At 37.6% G+C, this 20,464-nt stretch overlaps 1 protein-coding gene across 3 annotated transcripts in view; it reads left to right on the top strand.

The window, feature by feature from the left end:
• The window catches only part of LOC129239246 (Y+L amino acid transporter 2), a 118,329-nt gene extending 98,073 nt beyond the window's left edge, over nucleotides 1-20,256 (top strand). For all 3 annotated transcript variants that reach the window (XM_054874623.1, XM_054874611.1, XM_054874619.1), the window contains exons 4-9: nucleotides 10,231-10,450; nucleotides 10,786-11,000; nucleotides 11,129-11,358; nucleotides 12,885-13,137; nucleotides 13,374-13,438; nucleotides 19,170-20,256. In XM_054874623.1, the coding sequence (XP_054730598.1) occupies nucleotides 10,231-10,450; nucleotides 10,786-11,000; nucleotides 11,129-11,358; nucleotides 12,885-13,137; nucleotides 13,374-13,438; nucleotides 19,170-19,172 (986 nt within the window). In that variant the 3' untranslated portion in view covers nucleotides 19,173-20,256. The remainder of the gene's footprint in view (nucleotides 1-10,230; nucleotides 10,451-10,785; nucleotides 11,001-11,128; nucleotides 11,359-12,884; nucleotides 13,138-13,373; nucleotides 13,439-19,169) is intronic.
• The last annotated feature ends 208 nt before the right edge of the window (nucleotides 20,257-20,464 follow it).

Below are 20,464 nucleotides of genomic sequence, written 5' to 3'. Positions count from 1 at the left end.
AAGTTGCTGAGGACCGAGACATATTGATTGGCTCGGGCCATTCGCTGTAAAATTCGTACCAAAACTGCTCAATTTCGACTAAAAGCAGCATCGCATGAACATTCCTAATGAGATGTTGGACCCTGTTCGCGATGACCCAAATTTACTCTAGAGGGTCATAACTGATGTCAAATCGTGGGTTTTTTGGTTATGAAGTGGAAACCAAAGCTCAATTATCTCAATGGAAGCTGCCGCACGAACCAAGACCGACTTTTTGGCCAAAAACAACACACTAATGATGCCAAAGTCACCGTAGTCCCCAGATCTGGCCCCCTGTGACTTTTTCTTGTTCCTGCAACTGAAGAGGCCCATGAAAGGACGACGCTACGCTACGACTGGTGAGATAAAGGAGGAGCTGCACAAGATAAAAAAAAATGATTTTTTGCAGTGCTTCGAAGATTGGTAAAAACGTTGGCACAAGTGCATAAAATCTCATAGGAATTACTTTGAAGGCGACAAAATAGATATTAATAAATAATTTTTGGAAAAAACACAAAATTCGCAATACTATTTGAACACACCTCGTATGTATCAAAGGTGTTAAGTAAAGCAATCAATGCGACTTAAAATGTTTACAGTCACAATCGCTGAATAACAGTTTTTAAATGCAGCTTTTCAGCCACTTTTTTTAATAAAAACTTCAGAATTATAATCACTCGTCTTTCTTGTTATTCATGACTGCTGGGTCATAGGTGAATAACGATATTTTAAAGTACTCATTTGTCCGATAAATATGCTATTTGATTAATATTTAAAAAATTAAAAAGCTACTAAACATACATAGATATCATATAAGGTGACGAAAAATTAATCGTTCAAATTTGTTTTGGAATAATTTTTTTATTAAAAACAAAAAAAAATATTTTGAGTGTTGGAAATCTTTATGTTGACCTTTACGCACTCCATTGCTTGTCTGTTTGTGTACTGCAGCTGTGCAGTTCTTCTTCTTCTTCATCGTTTATTTAGCATTTGATACTGCTTACAATAATTTACAATATGGGCTATTTTATAAAATACTAGCGTACCCTCGCCCGCTTCGCTAGACGATAAATTCAATGATTTGCTGAAAGAGAATAAAATTAATACGAAACAAAGCAAATTCTTTAATATAATTTCATTCGAACTTTATTGTAACACTTTTTGGTAGACAACGTTTTTGGTTTTTTCATGTTTCGCGTGAATAATGACGATGGTTTGCCAACTCGTGAGCAAGCTAAATACAATTGTCCATGAGAAAAAATTGGGTATTCTAAATTAATACCGCACATTTGTAGAGACTGTCCTTGCGCCTTATTAATTCTCATAGCGAAGGCAAGGCGAATAGGGAACTGCAAACGTTTGAAATCGAATGGTAAATCCGCCGGAATCAGTGGAATTCAGGGTATCAAAATGTCTTCTCCTTTGTACTTCCCTTTCAAAATTGTTACTTCGATAACGTTACCCATTAGCTTCTTCACAGCGAGTCTGGTACCGTTGCAAAGTCGTGGCACATTAATGTTGCGCAGCATATAATCGGTGCTCCAATTTTTAATCGTAAATTATGAGGTAGCAGGCCTGACAAATCGAGTGAGTTTAAGAATTCAGTTGCATAATTTACGACATCATCTTGATCAGTAAACAGTGGCCATTGACTTACTTATATGCAACTATGTCACCAGGTATTTGATCCAAAATAGCTGCATTTATATCATTGACGTTCTTATTTTTCCGAGCTAAAATTGCTCTTTCGCTGAGCCAATTATGGTTTTTGTAATGTTGAACTATGTTTGGAAATACACTCTGTATCAATGCCTCTTTAGACTGTGCAAAAGTGCAGAAATTGTTAGGCAATGTTATCATTCCTGTTGTTTTTGAAAAAAGGTTTATTTTTTTTTGGTTAAAAAGTGTTTTTTGAACTTTTGAAAAACACTTCGCTCTAACAAATTTCTTCTCAGTTAATTGTTGAAAATTAAATATTTTGAAAAAACTATTTTTTTTTAATTTAACGTTTTTGAGAAAATTTTGTTCTTGAAAAAATTTCATACTTTTGTAAAAGTTTAAATTGATTTGTTAAAAAAGATTTTTTTCCGCTTTGAAAAACACCCCCTCGAAAAAATGTATTCTCTATTAATAGTGGAATATGAAATGCTTTGAAAACACCATTTTTTTTTAATTTTGTTTGGTTTTCAGAAAATTTTGTTTTGAAAAAATTTCATACCCCTGAAAAAGTTTTATTTTATTTTATTTGTTTAAAATTTTTGAAATTTTTTTTTTGTAATTTTAGAAAAACACCTCTTCGAAGAAATTTCTTTTATCTTTTTGAGGAAAATTTGGTTTTGAAAAAATTTCATGCTTTCGAAATTTTTTTATTTTACTTTATTTCTTCAAAATTTTTGAAAACAATTTTTTTCATAATTTTCGAAAAACACCCCTTTGAAAAAATGTTTTCTATGTGTCATAGTGGTATTCCATTAACTTTTAGGATTGTAGTCAAATACTTACAAATATCTACGCTTTCACAAATAGCAACAATAAACAAATTTCCTCAAAACCAAAAAATTTACTTTTTTTCTAAAAAAAATTCTAAACAAACAACGTAATAAATTTAGAATTTTGTGTTCACGAAAAAACAGTATTGTTTTTATTGTATTAACTGAAAACCAAAATGTTGCAAAAAATTATTTTTTTGTGTTCATTTGGTCCATATGTTCCATAAAAAGTTGATATGGTAAATAATATGCAGGGTCTGATACACGCAAATTTCCATTGACCATTATAGTGACAAAATTATCGATCACCAATTCCAACAGGATTTCAAAATCAGAGTTGGAATGAGTTGTTGTGTGGTGTACTTCTGAAAAAATTAGAAATAAACAAAATAAATCTAAAAATTCGAATTCTAACTTTATCTTGTGTATGTTCTTATTACCTTTGAATGTTTCCAATGAAGCACCATTCATTTTAAATTTTCCAAGAATTTTTTTTATCATTTCGCGTTTCTTTCCTTTTTCATTCGATTCCAACATTTGTTCATAGCCGAAAACATCGTTTGCAAACGCATTCATTTCCATATAGAATTGGTCAAAGAAAGCATTGCTCAATTAAATTGAAACATTATTTTCATAAATACTTAGGACCTTAACTAATGCACCTTGGTACATACCTAATGCAGATATTCATCGCGACCTTGACATCGATACTATTGATGAAACAATACAAAGCGCTAGCAGAAGACACATAAATAGACTTTTAAGGCATACAAATCCTATGATGAGAAGACTACCAAATAAAAAAAAATCTACCCAAAGTCGGCTTAACCGTCAAACACCAACAGATCTTGCAAAATCCTTGTAATCAATTGTCAACTAATCGTATATATCATTGTTTGTTAACCACTTGTTTTTAAATAATATGTATATATTTCTTCTAAATGAGCTTGGGGGCATTGGCCCTTCAATATCACTCTCATTCCATCTTTTTGTAAATCAAATTACTTATTGTCTAACGACAGGTGTAATATTTTATGGAAGAAATAAAAAAAAAAAAAAAAAAAATTTCATTCGAATCATTTGAAATTTCTGTATACAATACATTTCTGTATCACAATACAAATACAAAAAATTCAAAAAAAGTTGTACACATAAAATTACACAAAAAATGAATGTCGATTCGAAACTTACTTTAATCTAACAGTCGAGCAAGTTTTGTTTTGGACAATATTTTGATTTTTTCTTTTTTTTATATGAAGAAAATATTTAAAAGAAATTTTTTTTGCTAAAAACCTTCCCCTAGTGGACCCCTATAATATGAAAAAAGAACGAATAAAATTGGCCTCGTATCGGCCCAAAAAAATGCGGACAAACGAACATCATTTCATTTTTATATATATAGATTAGGTCTCTTGCATTCGCCACTTCTCTGCTTGACTAACTTGATGAAACATTTGCGTGTGAAACCAATAGCAAAGTTATCGAGTAAGATTCGCCGCTAGCGAGTATATCTGGTATATCTCACTATCGTGCAAACACGTGTAACTTCAGGCAGCTCTATTCCAGCGTTGCCAAGATACATATGTTCATTTATATCAAGGCAAGAAGAGTCCTATTATAGGTATGTATAATATATATGAATATTTTATTACAATGTGAAACTAGTTTTGCTTATCAGCAGATCCAGACGTCCAGCACTCATGTCAGCGTTTTGGCGGCCTTCCCGGTGGTCTGTGCCGATTAACTTTGCCGTCTCCGCCTATCTTCGCCAAGCGTCCATTCAGCATTTTTCGGAAGTGGTTTCTCCATGACCTTCTTCAAGTCTGGATCAACCTCGTTATTTCTGCTACGTTGTTAAAGTTTCTTAATTCTTCATTTGTCTTTCGTCTGTATCCAGCTATAGCACGCAGTGTTTTCATTTCAACTTTTGCCATGTCTTTTTGCGTTACAGCCGTGTCTGCCCTTGCTTCCGTTTGTTTGTCTTGTAAATGGTGGTTAAGTTTCAAGGCCCGATATTGATTTTGATTAAAATGCATTTTTTTTAAGAAATTATCATCATTTCTCTTTATTATGATAATATTCGTGTGGCTCAATTACGTATGGAACAAAATATCGGCCAAATGGCCGCTGGGGCTTCGGCGGCACACCTCCATCCGATGGTCTAAATTTTCGATGACGCTGAGGCATAATTGAGGTTCTATACCGTTAATATGCCGAATTATCTCATCCTTTAGCTCTTGAATTATTGCAGAGTTATCGACGTAACCTTCGTTCAATAATGTGTGTGACTAATTAATTAAAACACAGTTTTTTGCCAAAATTCGTTTTTATTCATCAACATAGTCCCCTTTTAGGGAGATACAATCATTCCAATGCTTTTCCAATCTTTCGATACCGCCTTTGTAAAACGATTTTTCTTTGCCTTCAAAATAGGCCTCAGTTCGGCGATTACTTCATCATTTGAGCCAAATCTCTTACCACGGAGTATCTTTTTGAGGTCTGCGAAGAGCCAGTAGTCGCTGGGGGCCAAATCTGAAGAATACGGTTGATGGGAAAGCAATTCGAAGCCCAATTCGTTCAATTTTGCCATCGTTTTCATTGATTTGTGACACGGTGCATTGCCTTGGTGGAACAACACTTTTTTCATCGCCACATGAGGCCGTTTCTTTGCTATTTCGTTTTTCAAACGCTCCAATAACGCTATATAATAGTCGCTGCTGATGGTCTGCCCCTTCTGGAGATAGTCGATGAATATTATTCCATGCGCATCGCAAAATACCGACGCCATAATCTTGCCAGCCGACTGCTGCGTCTTTAGTCGCTTTGGGCGGCTTTCACCGGCTGCATGCCACTCATCAGACTGCCGATTTGACTCTACAGTGAAATGGTTGATCCATGTTTCATCCATTGTGATGTACCGACGCAAAAACTCCGACTTATTGCACGTAAACATGTACAGCTCTTTGAATCATCGATTCGTTGTTGTTTTTGCTCCGGTGTGAGCAAACGCGGCACCCATTTGGAAAACACCTTTTTCATACCCAAATGTTCGTGTATTATGTCAGCAATCTCCCTCACTTTCACTTTACGGTCGGACATAATGATTTTCATTGTTTTTTCAACGTTTTCCGGAATAACAGCGTCATTTGGCCTTCCAGTAGATGGAATGTCATCGGTGTCTGTACGACCACGTTTGAATTCGGCATACCAATAACAAATGCTTCTTTTTGATGGAGCAGAGTCCGAATAATGTTTTTCAAGCCATTCCTGGCATTGAACAGTATTTTTTTTTCATTAAAAAACAATGATAAATCAGCACACGGAATTGCTTTCAATTCATTTTTTTTTTAAACTCAAAAGTAGCGTCACTTAAAGCACTGTAACTTGTAAACAAATGGTCGGATTAACATATGATTTTGACAGTAAGCCTAAAAAGGTTGCCAACTTTCGAAAAAAATATTGATTTAGTACTAGTGCCGCCATCTATGTGTCAGTCACACACATTATTGAACGTCCTGGTACACCTTCTATTTCAAATAACCCCAAAGACAGAAGTCCAACGGTGTCGTTGACGTTTAGGTGTGGTTCACATTCAACATTACAAACAACAAAAGATTACACAAATTTGAAGAGAAGATTCGGTAGGTCGCCTTCATTTTCGGCAATAAGAACTGCGTCATCGGTGTAATCCATTTTGACATGATCTATTATTTCGTAAATTATAATGTTAAATAATGTGGGACCTATGCCTTATTCCTGAATTAGATATGTTAGTTTTGAATTCTTTTTTATGCTTTGTTGTTCTTGTTTAACTCTCAGATTATTTCCAAGATATTTTTTGCAACAGTCGAAAGCTTAAATAAGGACTACAAAGCATAGATAGGCTGGTTTGTTGCATTCCAAAGATTTTTCTACGGCTTTTCTCATTATGAATATGGCATCTATAGTAGACCTGACCAGTTCACAAGTTTCAAATATGATTGAAGTACGAGCCAGCTTGCATACTGAAAAACTTTGTTAGAATTTATGGTATTTTAGGTCCTTTCATTTTCCTTCAAAGTTGTGCTTAATTTATGTTCTTCAATATCAAAGATATAATAAAGTGCATAAGAATTAATGCAAATTCTTTGTTTTACTTAACAGTGGAGCAAACGAAAGAAATCGTTCCACCGCAGCTCAAGATGGTAAAGATTGCCATGGATGTAGGAAGGTTGCCGTTTGTACAATGCGGCCAGTAAAATAATAATGAAAATGGCTTCATTGTTTTTGAAAATGTTCTTCTTGCAGTCAATGCACTTCTGAATTCGCTTAAACCAATTTTCAAAGATCTTTTGACACTCAGAAGTCCATACCTTCAAAACGAGTTGTTTAAAGACTTCAACAGCTTCTTCAGGCGTTGAAAAACGTTGACCTCGCATTTTATTTTTGAAGTGTGAAAGCAGAAAGAAATAATTAGGTGTCAAATCAGTGTTGGAAGGAGAACAACTCTTTTGAATGCGCAAAACTCTTTCTTGAGAGCCAATACGTGAGAGCTGTTGGGTGAAGAGTGATTCTTTGATTTTTGATTTTAATTTTTCTTAATTCTCCAAGAATTTCTGGAAAACAAATGTTTGTGTACCACTCAAAATTGACTTGTTTAAATTTCTCTAGTGGTGCAGTTGTGACATAACCAGATATTTCGAAAAAACGAAAAGGTGATTATTTGCTTAGAGATGTTTCTTCCGCGAACAACTTTTGTTGGACTAGGCTCGTCTTAGAACACCCCTCATGCTATCGATTGTAGTTGTGTTTCTGGATCACATGCATAGATCCAAGATTCGTCAGCTGTTACAATGTCATAGACGTGCTTTGAACTATCACGACTCGATTTCTTCAACATTTCTTTACACCAATCGGCATCGACAATCGAGTCCCTTTTTAGGCAATTGTCAAATCCGGTATCCAACGAGAATAAATCTTCTTCTTCCTTTATGCATATTGCCTGTATGCAGGTCCCACCAAGGATGTTTCTACCTCACGATATGTCACATGACGATCTTGAGTTTCCAATTGAAGCCCAAAAATGGTTGTTTCTGCCACAACAACCCTTTTTGAGTGGTCTTCATCCTATTAGGATATTCGGGCACATTAGCCAAGTGGAGTGCTTCAACATCAAGAAACAAAGTATGTTGATCAATGCTCTCCCGTCTTGATAATCTACATCGAAATCGTCCTAAATAATGAGAATGCCCACCTGTCGTTGCTTAGGAACAACGCCTTCTAACTGTTTAGAGCACCATCTGTGCTTCACATTTCTCTGTCAGATGGAACACACTGATGGTTGAGGACTTCGTTAAATTTAGTGTGTCTGCGCTATTACCGCGATAGCCCGTTTCCTCTTGCTGGCGCCACTGATGCCTACTGATAAAGAATTCTTCACATTCTGAAGCACAGAAATTACTTAAAAGTAAATTGAAAATTGATAGATTGTTTACTAATTTTTACCTCTGAAAGAGAAGTCGAAAAATGCATTACTGCTAGTCTTGCATGACGCAGTGCTCTAGCAAAATATTTTTTACTCGTCTGTATCAAGCAACGGAATTAACCTTTGACCCATTTTCATGTGATGTCTGGACAAACATCCGCAGTCCTAGAAGCATCGTTTAAATTTTTTTTACATTTGTGATAATTTTGAAATCTCTTTTGCAAAGATTCGCTGAATGAGGAAACTATGTTACGAAAAAACTTCAAGGGGTTGTATACAGTTAGAAGGCCGAAAAAAGCAAATTTTCCAGAATTTTTTCTGAGAAAACTTTTAAATTTATTGATCTACATATTTTTACACATATTATGTTATCTTTTAACTGTATTATAAGACTTAGTATTAGTAAAAATATTTATTTGGAAAAGAGCTACAGCTGATTTCCGGGATCTCCTCTCAAAACAGACGTTTTGCGGTAACCACTTTATCTCTGAACTGGATACTCTGAAATTAAAAAACAAAACATATTTCGTTAAAGAAATGTTAAGCCTAGTAATTAATCGAAGGAATAAGAAAAATAAATTTGTTTGACAAAATGGAGGTTTCTAAAAACAAAATCGTTTTTTGACCAAAATTTCGGGCTTAAATTGTTAAAAAAAATATTTATCGGTGAGAAAATATCTTCGATTTATTACTAATAAATATATTGAAGAAGTTCCTGTTAATATAAAATTTGAGACCAATCGGTTTAGCCTTTCGAGTAATGTTGGTGACCGACTTTGAAAAACCCATTTTGAGAAAACGCGTTTAAAGTCTGAAAACCACTTTACATAGAGTACAATTTGTTTTTTAACTTACACGGAGCTATATATTTCAGGATCCGTCACAGATCTTACATTTCACATATTCAGAAATTGCTGCAAAAACTGTTATACAATTTAAAATGCGATACTCAACAGACTTATCACGCGAAACTGAGATTTTCTCTTGTTATTTAAATTTTTTCGCCGAGCCACTGAAACTACTTTCATCCGTTTCAGCTGTTTTTGGATTAACAACATTTTTGCGCTTTTTTGTACTCGATTTACGTATGTTACGAGATTTTCTCATTTCTCTAGAAGACTATAGTTTCACGAAAAAATTACAGAAAAAAAATATGAACGAACTCACAAGTTTACTGCTTGGCATAGCTGCTCATAATGACTTACCACTCTTAAATATTTTAAGGAAATAAAATAAAAAAAACGATTTTTTTTTTGCATAAATTGTTAGTATAACTACTCAAGAAAATGTGGTAAAAATTTTAAAGCGAAATTCGCTTTATTCCCGATTCTATGTGGACTTAAGTGAGCGCCCGTCGGTTCGGCCCCGTAGCGCTTACGATACGATACTTTATTTCAAACGCGTTTTTCTCGAAACGACTTTTTTTGATACGGTGGCAACGATTTCTCAAAGACTAATGAACCGATTTTAATTTTCTTAATTCAAAATGTTTGTTATCGCATTGGCTATCATTGTACGTAACCGATTTTCAAAATTTTGAAAACAACTTTTTTTTTTGGGCCTGTTGAAAATCAAAAAAATGGTGGAAAATAGACATTGAAATTCAAATCACCACCATTTTGTTAAAAAACAAAAAAGGGCTACGTGCAACGATAGCCACTATTGTGTAGATTAATAAATTTTTTGGTTTTTTGATTACATAAATTTGTCAATTTTCAACATTTTTTAATAAAAATTTACACCAACATAGCTCAATACATATATAATATAATAAATTGCCTTTTGTCCGATCCTCGAATAATCTTTTCTACTTACAAAAAAAAAATTCCGAAAAATCGACTATTTTTTTACCCCCCACAGTGGCGTTCCCCCTTAAAAAAAGTTGTTGACTTCCCAGTCATGACAGTCTAATAAAATGAATAAAGACTATTTTTTTTAGTTACAGTCTTGGCTAACAAAAAATGATTGCAGTAATTTCTCACAATAATCAAAGAATGTTTCATTACTTGACACCTCTGATTCGTAAATATGTATTCGTGTGTATTACATTGACAACAGACTCCCACAACAGCCAGCAAATTCAATCACTGCAAATGTTTTCGCGTCTTCATAGCATTCGAAGCCACGCTGCTGCTGCCAGCTTACATTCCCTTAAGCTCCACAGAAATATTTTATTAAATTTGCCATTTCACATTTATTTTCATCTACTGTATTTTGCTTTCTTCATTATGCTCTCACGCTTCCTCTCTCCCCTTGCAGTGGTCTTAACTTTTATCAACTGCTGGGACGTTAAATGGGCCACCGCTGTGCAGGACATCTTCACATATGCCAAGCTGTTGGCGCTCTTCATCATCATCGCCACCGGCGTCTACCAGCTGTACTTGGGCAAAATGGAATATTTTACATTTGAGAATACAGACACACGAGTCACATCACTAGCGCTGTCCTTCTACTCCGGATTGTTTGCCTACAACGGCTGGTAAGTTGATACGGCTGCCAAGGGCGGGCAGTAGCGAACGCAGGTCAGACAGGAAATCTGAAATCAGTGGGCGAGAGCTAAAAGAAGGCTTTCGTATACACGTACGAGTATCAGCGAAGTAATGGGATTTAAGTAATTGGCTTGCCCGCAATTTGTTTTGATACTTGACCAATGACATGGTTGCATTTCCATTTATAGAAATACGTACATACATACGGATGTGTGTGTGCTTATGGTTGACAATAGAGTTATTGCAGACAAATGAAATATTAAGCTTATTACCTATTTTACTTACTTGGTTTATTTTTGTTTTTATTTTTTTATTCATGCAACAGGAATTATTTGAACTTCATTATTGAGGAGCTTAAGGATCCTGTAAAAAATTTGCCCCGCGCTATTGCCATCTCATGTACGTTGGTCACCATTGTCTATGTGATGGCCAACGTTGCCTTCTACACAGTACTTTCACCCGAAGAGGTTTTGGGCTCGGCCGCTGTAGCTGTGACGTATGCGGAACGCGCATTTGGCATGTTTGCGTGGACGGTGCCAGGTAAGGCAGAAATAGCCAAAGATAAAGAGAGTGATGAGAGAGAGAGAGAAAGAGGGGGCGAGTGTAGAGGAGAATGCGTTAAGTAAACTGAGACTTGAAAACTCTTTTCTTTGCTTTTTCTTTCACAGTATTCGTTGCCCTCTCTACCTTTGGCGCAGTGAATGGCATTTTGCTCACCTCTTCACGACTCTTCTATGCTGGCGCTAACGAGGGTCAAATGCCTGAAATCTTAACAATGATACAAATACAACGATTCACACCCACACCTGCCGTTTTAATAATGGCGCTACTATCGATGTTGTACCTGACCGTCTCGGATATTTTTGCGCTTATCAACTATGTGGGCTTTGCCACTTGGGTGAGTAAATTTACAGTTTATTAAATTATAATTAGAATTTAAAGAGGCTTGAGTTGTGCATGCAATTCTGTACCTTTAAAAGGAAACAGCCGTCATTAACTAAATATAAATAGCACTAAGATTATTCTCACGAAGTTGTAAATAAAGGGTGGTTAAGTTTCAAGGGCCGGTGTTGATTTTGGATAAATTACAATGTTTTTAGAAAATGTTTGTCATTTCTCTTTATTATGATAGTATTGGTATGGCTCAATTACGTATTGAACAAAATATCGGCCAAATGGCGGCGGCACACCTCCAACCGATGGTCCAAATTTTCGATGACGCTGAGGCATAATTGAGGTTCTATGCCATTAATGTGCCGAATTATCTCATCCTTTAGCTCTTGAATTGTTGCTGGCTTATCGACGTACACCTTTTCTTTCAAATAACCACAAAGAAAGAAATCCAACGGTGTCAAATCACATGATCTGTGCGATCAATTGACAACGCCGCGACGTGAGATTATTCGGCCATCGAATTTTTCGCGCAAAAGAGCCATTGTTTCGTTAGCTGTGTGACAAGTGGCACCGTCATATTGAAACCGCATATCCTCCACATCCATATCTTCCAATTCGGGCCTTAAAAAGTTCGTAATCATCCAACGATAGCGAACACTATTCACAGTAACTGCCTGACCGGCCTCATTTTGGAAAGCATACGGCCCAATGATGCCGCCGCCCCATAAACCGAACCAAACAGTCACTTTTTGTGGGTGCATTGATTTTTCGGCAATCACTCTTAGATTATCATTCGCCCAAATGCGGCAATTCTGCTTATTGACGAATCCACTGAGGGGAAAATGTGCCTCATCACTGAAGATGATTTTCTTCGAAAGTTGGTCAATCACTGTTGCTATTTCCTGTCACCATTCTGACCGTTGACGACGCTGGAAATGGTCAAGAGGCTTTAGTTCTTGAGACAATTGCACCTTCTAAGCGTGTAAAGGCAAGTCTTTATGCATAATGTTCATCAACAACGAGCCTGAGAGGTGCAATTGTTGGGCACGACGACGAGTTGAGGTGGACGGCTCTTCAACCACACTATCGCGAACAGCAGCAATATTTTCTGCAATACGAGCTGTACGAGCATGCACTGGTGTTTTCACATCTCCTACAGACCCGGTTTGCTCAAACTTTTGCACAATTTTTCCGATTGTACGCACATTTGGACGATTAAATTGACCGAAAAAAAACACGAAGTGCGCGATATGGATTTTGATTTGAACGCCCTTTTTGATAATAGGCCTGAATAACTTTAACGCATTGCTCGATTATTTGTCTTTCTATGGTTCAAATTCAGTTAGTCTGAATCTAAAAATTGTCAAATAAAATGTAGAAAAGAACTAGACGTTTAGGTGTGGTTCACATTCAACATCGGCCCTTGAAATATAACCACCCTTTACATAAATAATTAATTTTTAATAATTTTTAATAAATATTTTTTCTTATAAAATCTCTTCTTATTATTCTTCATTTCTCTCCCAACAGCTAAGCATAGGCGTTTCCGTTCTCTGTCTGCCTTGGTTACGTTACGCTCAACCGAATCTGCCACGCCCCATACGTGTGCCGCTCATTTTCCCCATCATCTACCTACTTGCCACCATTTTTGTTACCGTTGTGCCCATGTATGCTAGTCCCGTCGAAACCGGTTATGGAATCCTAATGATTTTGAGCAGCATACCAGTTTATTTGGTATTCATTGCGTGGAAAAACAAACCGATTTGGTTCCAGAAGACAATGGGTAAGTTGTGTGAAAAGAGTTGTACAAAAATTTACAAAAGTTTCAGAAATACAAAAACAAAAACATCAAAATGCTTTTTACGAACACCCAAATTTAATTTCATTCTGTTCACTTAACACCCTTTATACTTACTTATATGTGTAAAAAAAAACAAAAACAAATATAATTTTATTCTAATAATTTTTTTAAATCACGCACATTCACCTATGCCGCTATGGAATATTATTCTCTTTTAGGTGGATTCACACAAGGACTGCAAAAAGTATTGATGGTTGTTCGTCCAAAAGCTTCCGCTTCAAAGGTTTTTATTTATTTTCTTATATTTTGCGCACCCTTTTCTAAAGTCATGCACATTTTTTCTATTAATAGATATATTTTCTTTTTTTAATTTTGCTTGCCTTTAACTTTAACTTGTTTCCAATTTGAGATTAGTTTATTTTGAAGCACCCTAAAGTAAAAATTTGTTGCACTTTGTTTTTCGTAAGTAGTAAATAAGTAGTGGTAAGCTAACGTTGGTTAAGGGTATTCACGAAATTTATTAATTAATGATTGATTGTAGAATAATATTTTAAAATAATGTGAGCAATAATAGAGACAAAACTGATGTTACCTGTCATGTCCGACCGACTGTCGCAGATTCTCCTGTCATTAAGCAGAGAGGACTGTAAGCAGCTGGTTGGACTGATGACGGGCCACTTTCTATGAGCGAAGCGTAAAGGAAAAGGTAGGCATTTAAGACAATGCACTCTGGCCAGCATGTGGAGAGGAGCATGAGACGGCGGACCAGTTTCTGTGCGTCTGCCCGACCTTCACTCGAATCTGGCTAGAGGTCTTTGGCTCTGATGTTTTAAGAAGCGACCACTTTGGCTTCTTGGCACCATAAGATCTACTCAGATTTCTTCGGAGGTCGGGTGAATTTAAAGAAAATTAAAAAGGGAACCCGAGCGCAGTACAATGGGCTTAATGTTGTCTGAGTGCTGTACTTGCCAGTTGTCCTGACACAAAAAAATCATATTATGCCAGAGAAAATATTCGAAACATTCCGGCTAGAAATATTAGTTTAGGTTGATGTGACTAGCTGAAAGTGATCACATAGACCTATTGGTCCTTAGTGGTACCAGATGGAGCTCTACCTTTACGTTTCTTTAACCTTCTTCTTCTTTTGCATAAGCACCCCGAGCTAAAATGTAAAGTTCTTGACACTTCAACAAACTAAGATCAAAATGGAAAGTGTGCAAAAGACAGCATCCATGCTTTTCATAGCTGTGCCAACCAAATCGAAGAAAGGTACACCCAGTGACTTCAATCGTCTAGCTACCAAACCTGGATATTTACAGATAAATCGCTGAACAGTCTCCTTCTCTGAAAGGTCCCCACAGCTTCTGCAATGGGTGTTATATGGTACCTTTAGCTTTTCTGCCATGTGTGCCGATCGTTCAACGACCGGTAAACATAGACACGAGTTCGGAAATTGAATGCCGTGGAGTCCCCAGAACTTTCTGAGTCGTTCGTCTATTGTACTGGAGCCAAAGGAATTTCGAAATAGCACACAAAGATATGGAGCTCCATCTGCTCCGCGCCTTTCTGAGAAATAATCTGTGCAATTCCCCTTTAACAACTGTCAGGGACATGCTGAAAACAGGGTAGGAGGTCTCTCAGATCAATTCAGTCAAATTTGCCATCAGCGATTTTATTTCCCTCTATCTTTCTATGTCCTAGAACCCAGATCATAGAAATGTTACCTGCAAACCCCATAGGGGGTCCTTACAGGAGTTTACTAATTAGGATCTACACCATGGCATCGTCAGAGCATTGATCCCGTTTTGATTAATATATAATTTATATCTCCCTAGCTCCCTCGCTCCCACGTTCCCTAAGCATTTTATGTGGCTGCATGATCGTAAAGACTTCTGTCTGGCTGTATTAGCTAGCAGTATTCGGGAATTTAAAGGAAATCGATAAATTGGAAAAGTCCTGGTCCGACTTCCTATTCCATCAAGGGGCCGTCAGTGAAGAAAGTGATACCATCTTCGGTGCAGATTTCCCCTCGTTCAAATCATGCCTACTTGGAAAGATTACCGTGGCGCGACCCTCAAACTCCACTTTGCGGGTGAAGAGATCTGTACGAAGTTCAGAGATGCGCGCTGTTATATCAGATGATAGTGGTCACCACATTTATACTGACGGCTTGTCCATCTTTGAGCCACTGGATCGTGAGTGCACTCGGAATAATTATCCTTAAATTGCACTTTAGACTCCCAGACCGGTATAGCGTGGTACAAGCTGAGATCTACACTATAGGAAAAGGAGCAAAAACGATAATTCTAATGGAGTTACCTCCGACAAACCTTACTACTTTTAATGATAGTCAAGCAGCGATCAAGGCATCAATTAGAGATGTGTTAAAGAATGATGGAGGTCCCACTCGCTTATCTAGCAACACAACACCACACTTTGTTCGATCCCCGGCCACTCTGGAGTGGAGGGAAATGAAAGAACGGATGAGTGTGCAAGGAGCACACTGAGCACTGAGCTTAACCTTCAACGAGTAATAGAGGGCATAAGCATTCCTCTAAACGAACTATACACTGCGATTGACTTGAGCGTAATTGCGGAAACCATTAAAAGGAGGTCTCTGACTACTAACAGCAGAGTCCCCTAAGCTCTCTGGCCAAAACCAAATCTTAAAAGCACAAAATGGCGGCTTGGATTCAACAGGTCAACTAGCAGCGTCAGTTATTATAACGGGTCACTACACTATTAGCAACCTAGCCAATAGAATCGGTGTACCTCACAATGACTTCTGTAGAAGTTGTGGAGATGAAGAAGAAGTTGAGTCGGCTCAGCACCTCCTCTGCACTTAAAAGAAGCCGTGCCAAATATCTTGACGATTATTTCTTTGAAGACCTGGGAAATTTGCAAAATGTGTCATAAGGCCTCGACAAGACTCTTTCATCGTACACGGTTCTATGCTGTCGTTTTTGCACTGTCCCATGAGATGTCAGCGAGATGAGATCTTCTAGTTCGCGCAGCATCGACCATCTCCAAGTATTTGTTAGTCGACCGCGACCTCTGCTCACTTGCGGGTTCTAGTCCAGTGCCATTTTTGTGATGGTATTTGGTGCTGTGACCTCTCCATCGCCACTTTCTGCGTTTGATCTGCCATTTGATAGGTTCCCAATTCGCTGATCTCCACAGTGTGTCGTTGCTAATGGTGTTCGGCCAGAATATTCTGCAGATGATGTGGAGGCATTTGTTGACGAAAGATTGTAGCCTCTGTGTGATGGTGTTAGAGGCCAGCCATCTTTCGCTTTCGTACAACAATACGGACTTCACGCATGATTCAAATATTCATCGCTTAGTACGCCTGGAGATTTGCGAACTCCTAGTGGGGGAGTTCTGGGGAAAGATGTATAGTGAAACTCCATATGATGCCATTTTTGTGCAGGGTCAGTTGGCTCATGACACCATCAAGGACGATGGTGAAGAGAAGAGGCGGCAGTGGACAATCTTGCCTTACGCATGCGTTGGTAGTGAATGGATCGCTGATATCGCCTTTGTGAAGCACTCCCAGTTCGGAGTTCTCGTAGAGGGCTTTGATGAGGGAGATTATCTTGGCGGGAACTCCCTTTCTACTCAGTGCCAGCCACATTGCGTCTCGTTTGATAGTGTCGAACGCCTTCTTAAAGTCTACAAACAGCATGTAGAGCGGGGCGCGCCATTCAACTGATTATTCTACTATAATCCAAAGTGTGTTGGCCTAGTCAACACAGCTTCGGTGAGGGCGGAAACTAGCTTGTTCGTCTCTCGCTCACCTCGGTAGTCTAGCGTAAGTAGACTACAGGGTTTGATTGAAAAGTAATGAGCCTTATCGCGCTGAGCGTCTGCCAAGCGATCAACCGAATCGGCTGGTAGGGGAAAATGATCGTTGGACCTTCCCCTTCCACTAGAAACCGGTCCCAGTTCGCTGGCAACAGCGGTGCAGTCAACATCGTTCCGCGCGTGAGAGCTGTTTTAAAAGTGTGTTAGGATTTTGCAGTGGCGAAAATACAGTGATCGTTGGAGCAACGTTACTCGATAAAATTTTGCGTCAAGCTAAACAAAACGAGTACCAAAACCATTGGGCTACTCAAGGAGGCTTACGGGGACCAATCTCTGTCCAGTGCCCAGGTAAAACGGTGGCCAGTCGCCACGGCCCAAGAAGGCGCGCAAGTCGAAATCCTAGGTCAAAACCATGCTGATCATCTTTTTCGACTCTCGAGGCATTGTCCACAAGGAGTTTGTATCTCCAGGAAACACTGTAAACGCGGCATTTCACAAAGAAATGCTCCTTCGGCTGAAAAACCGCCTCGCCCGGGTTCGGCCCGACCTCGTCAACAATTGGACCCTTCATCACGACAATGCGCCGGCGCACACCGCCTTCCTCTGCACCTTTTGCACTGGCCAAGATGGGGGTTCCGGTGCTTCCCCACCCTCCCTACAGCCCAGACCTGTCCCCTCCGGACTTCTTCTTGCTCCCGCGCCTGAAAAGAAAGCTGACGGGGAGGCGTTTCGACTCCATCGAGGCGATCCAAAAAACTGTGACAGCCGAATTGAACCCAATTCCGGCTGATGAGTTTAAAAAATTTTTCCTGCAGTGGAAGGACCGGTGTATTGACGCTCAAGGAGACTATTTTGAAGAATATTAGTTGTAAAGGGTCCGCCATATAACTTTACGGAATTAAAAATGCTATAAAAAAGAAACTACTCAATATTTTTCCAAACTGTTTTTTTTATTTTGAAGTACAATTCTTCCGGTTAATGATGAACCACAACTTCATTCAAATGGTTGCCTCGGCTAGCCATGCCCCATCCCATACGATCGGTCCAATTTTTCAACACATTTTCGATTGTATGCGGCTGTATTTCAGCTATGACATCGCGTATGTTGGTCTTCAGTGCATCAATTGTTGCTGGTTTGTTGGCATAACACTGGTCTTTGACGGCACCCCAAAGATAATAATCCAACGGCGTCAAATCGCAGCTCCGAGGCGGCCAAACGCAAAGTAACGCACATACGCTTCATTCGGTGCTATTCTTCTTCCCATTGCCGTACTTAATTTTCGTGCACATTCTGCAACATTATCATGATTCTCAAAGTAATGTCGGAATATTTCCCAGCGTTCTTTGAGCGTAGACACAACCATTTTCGTTCAGCGGAAGAATAAAACAAATTTTCTGTCAAATCAGATGACAGCTAAGTGTTACCATTCTTCAAATAATGCCTAGTTCAAATCCGTAACGATAGATGGCGGGCCCTGTAAAAGCCAAAAGGTTTAATAAAACTGCATAAAAAAATAAAGCTCATTACTTTTCAATCAAATCCTGTAGGTGTCCATCCCATATGTTGTGGGTTCGAATCCCACGTGAAGCACAGTCCACACACTTTTCCAAATTTGCCCTGTTTATAATAAAAAGAAAAAAAAACTATGCCATCTCAAGGGACTAGTTACCTTCTTAAAAAGATCTAAGTGGTTTAAACAACTTAGTTAGGGGATGGAAATTAGATGCAGGTATCACAATGACATTAGGGCCACCGAGTGTCTTGTCTTAGACAAGCAACCTAGGTTACTTAAGCTAAGCTACATTAGCCTTTTTAAGATTTTTACTACCTTTTTAGAAAGGGCATAAACCTACGCCTCTTTTTCCCTTACCTCCCAATTGCATCAATGGATTGAGTAGCATTCGAAATCATTTGTCAAACTTTACACAACCTTTTATTATTGAATCATGGGCATGTTGATGTGGATAAATAAAGAAGTACTGTAGTCGACAGAAATGCCATATTTTAGTTAGAAAATGTAGAATTTCTAATTTTTTTAAATAATTTTTTAAATAAAATTTTTTTGATTTTCTCACAATTACGAGAGTGCATTGGCTAGAAAATGAACTAGATTTTTCTAAATTTGTAAAAAAAAAAATATATATAACTATTACTTTCAGCTATAAATAAATCACATCTACTAATTTTCATTTCAAATACCTCTTTACAGTAAGCCTCACTCGTTTCCTGCAGAAGACGCTAATGGTAGTCGGTAAAAGTAAACCAGCTCAGGTGTAAATGTCATAACCATGAACCTTCATACAAGTGCACACACACATAAATACACGTATAAACATATGTATGCATGTATGTGCATACATTTCTGTACAATTCCACAAAGCATTTATGAATTTGTATGGCGCAAGATCCCATAGACGTGATTATACAGACATATTGGACTAACTGTAATGGATGATGCCAAGCTAGATGAAATATCCGACACTACACTGCACCACACTCCACTATACATAATAAAAATATGATACTAAAAGGCTTTCGTGAAGTTAGAACCGTTATACAATATACATAAGTACAGCTGTAAAGTTTTAGAGAACTGAGCAGATATAAAAGATTGTTTAACAAGGTTGCGCACATAAATTGTTATTCGAATTTTTAGGGGGGACCAAACCAAAAACAAAAAGTTAATGTTTAATAGTGAAAGACAAAAACAAATTCCAAAAGAAACTCAGCGTGTATTCCTTTGCTTGCTTGCATAAAGTTGTCATGTTTTAATTTTTGCATAAAATCCAAAAAAAAATGTATTAAGATAGGATTTGAAAAATCATTTTGAATATTCACTTAGTTATATTCTATTACACATACAGATATACATATATGGGTAGGTAGCCATGCATGCTTACCCTGCTCGTATGCTGTGAATACCCCTAATGGCCGAAAACGTTCCAGTGCTGCAGACATTATTTAGGAGCTTTAAGAGTTGAACTTTTCATACATACACACGAATATGTATGTGTGTAGGTGCACACATGCATAAGTGTACATGCATGTATGCATTTTTATAAGTCGGTATGCACATCCATAAGTATGTATGTGACATACTTTTAAAAAGTTTAAAATTTTTATATTTTAAGTAAAAAATTTTGTATTTTAAATTAAGTTTTTTAATATAATATTATTTTTTTTCGCATCACGCATACTTTCATATTTTTGTTTTTAATTATGTATACTAGTAAAGAAAATAAAATAATAAATGTAAAAATTTTAAATTAATGAAAGACTATAATAGTAAAATAAAATTATGTGCTTTTATTATTTTGCCAAGTATGAGGCGGTTTTTTTTTTTGACGGTGAGGTTGGGTTAAAAATGTCTTCGCACCATATAGTAACCGTCGCTACTACATGTGTAGGGATTCCACTAAAAATATCCCTCCTCTTCTCTTGGATTTTCCCTCCACCCCGGGACTGCTTCCGCATTGCTTCGAGGTAGAGGGCCAAGACGGTGTC

Source organism: Anastrepha obliqua, chromosome 1 (genome assembly GCF_027943255.1).
Source record: "Anastrepha obliqua isolate idAnaObli1 chromosome 1, idAnaObli1_1.0, whole genome shotgun sequence".
Taxonomy (NCBI): Eukaryota; Metazoa; Arthropoda; class Insecta; order Diptera; family Tephritidae; genus Anastrepha; species Anastrepha obliqua.
This window is presented reverse-complemented; position numbering and strand designations above follow the sequence as displayed.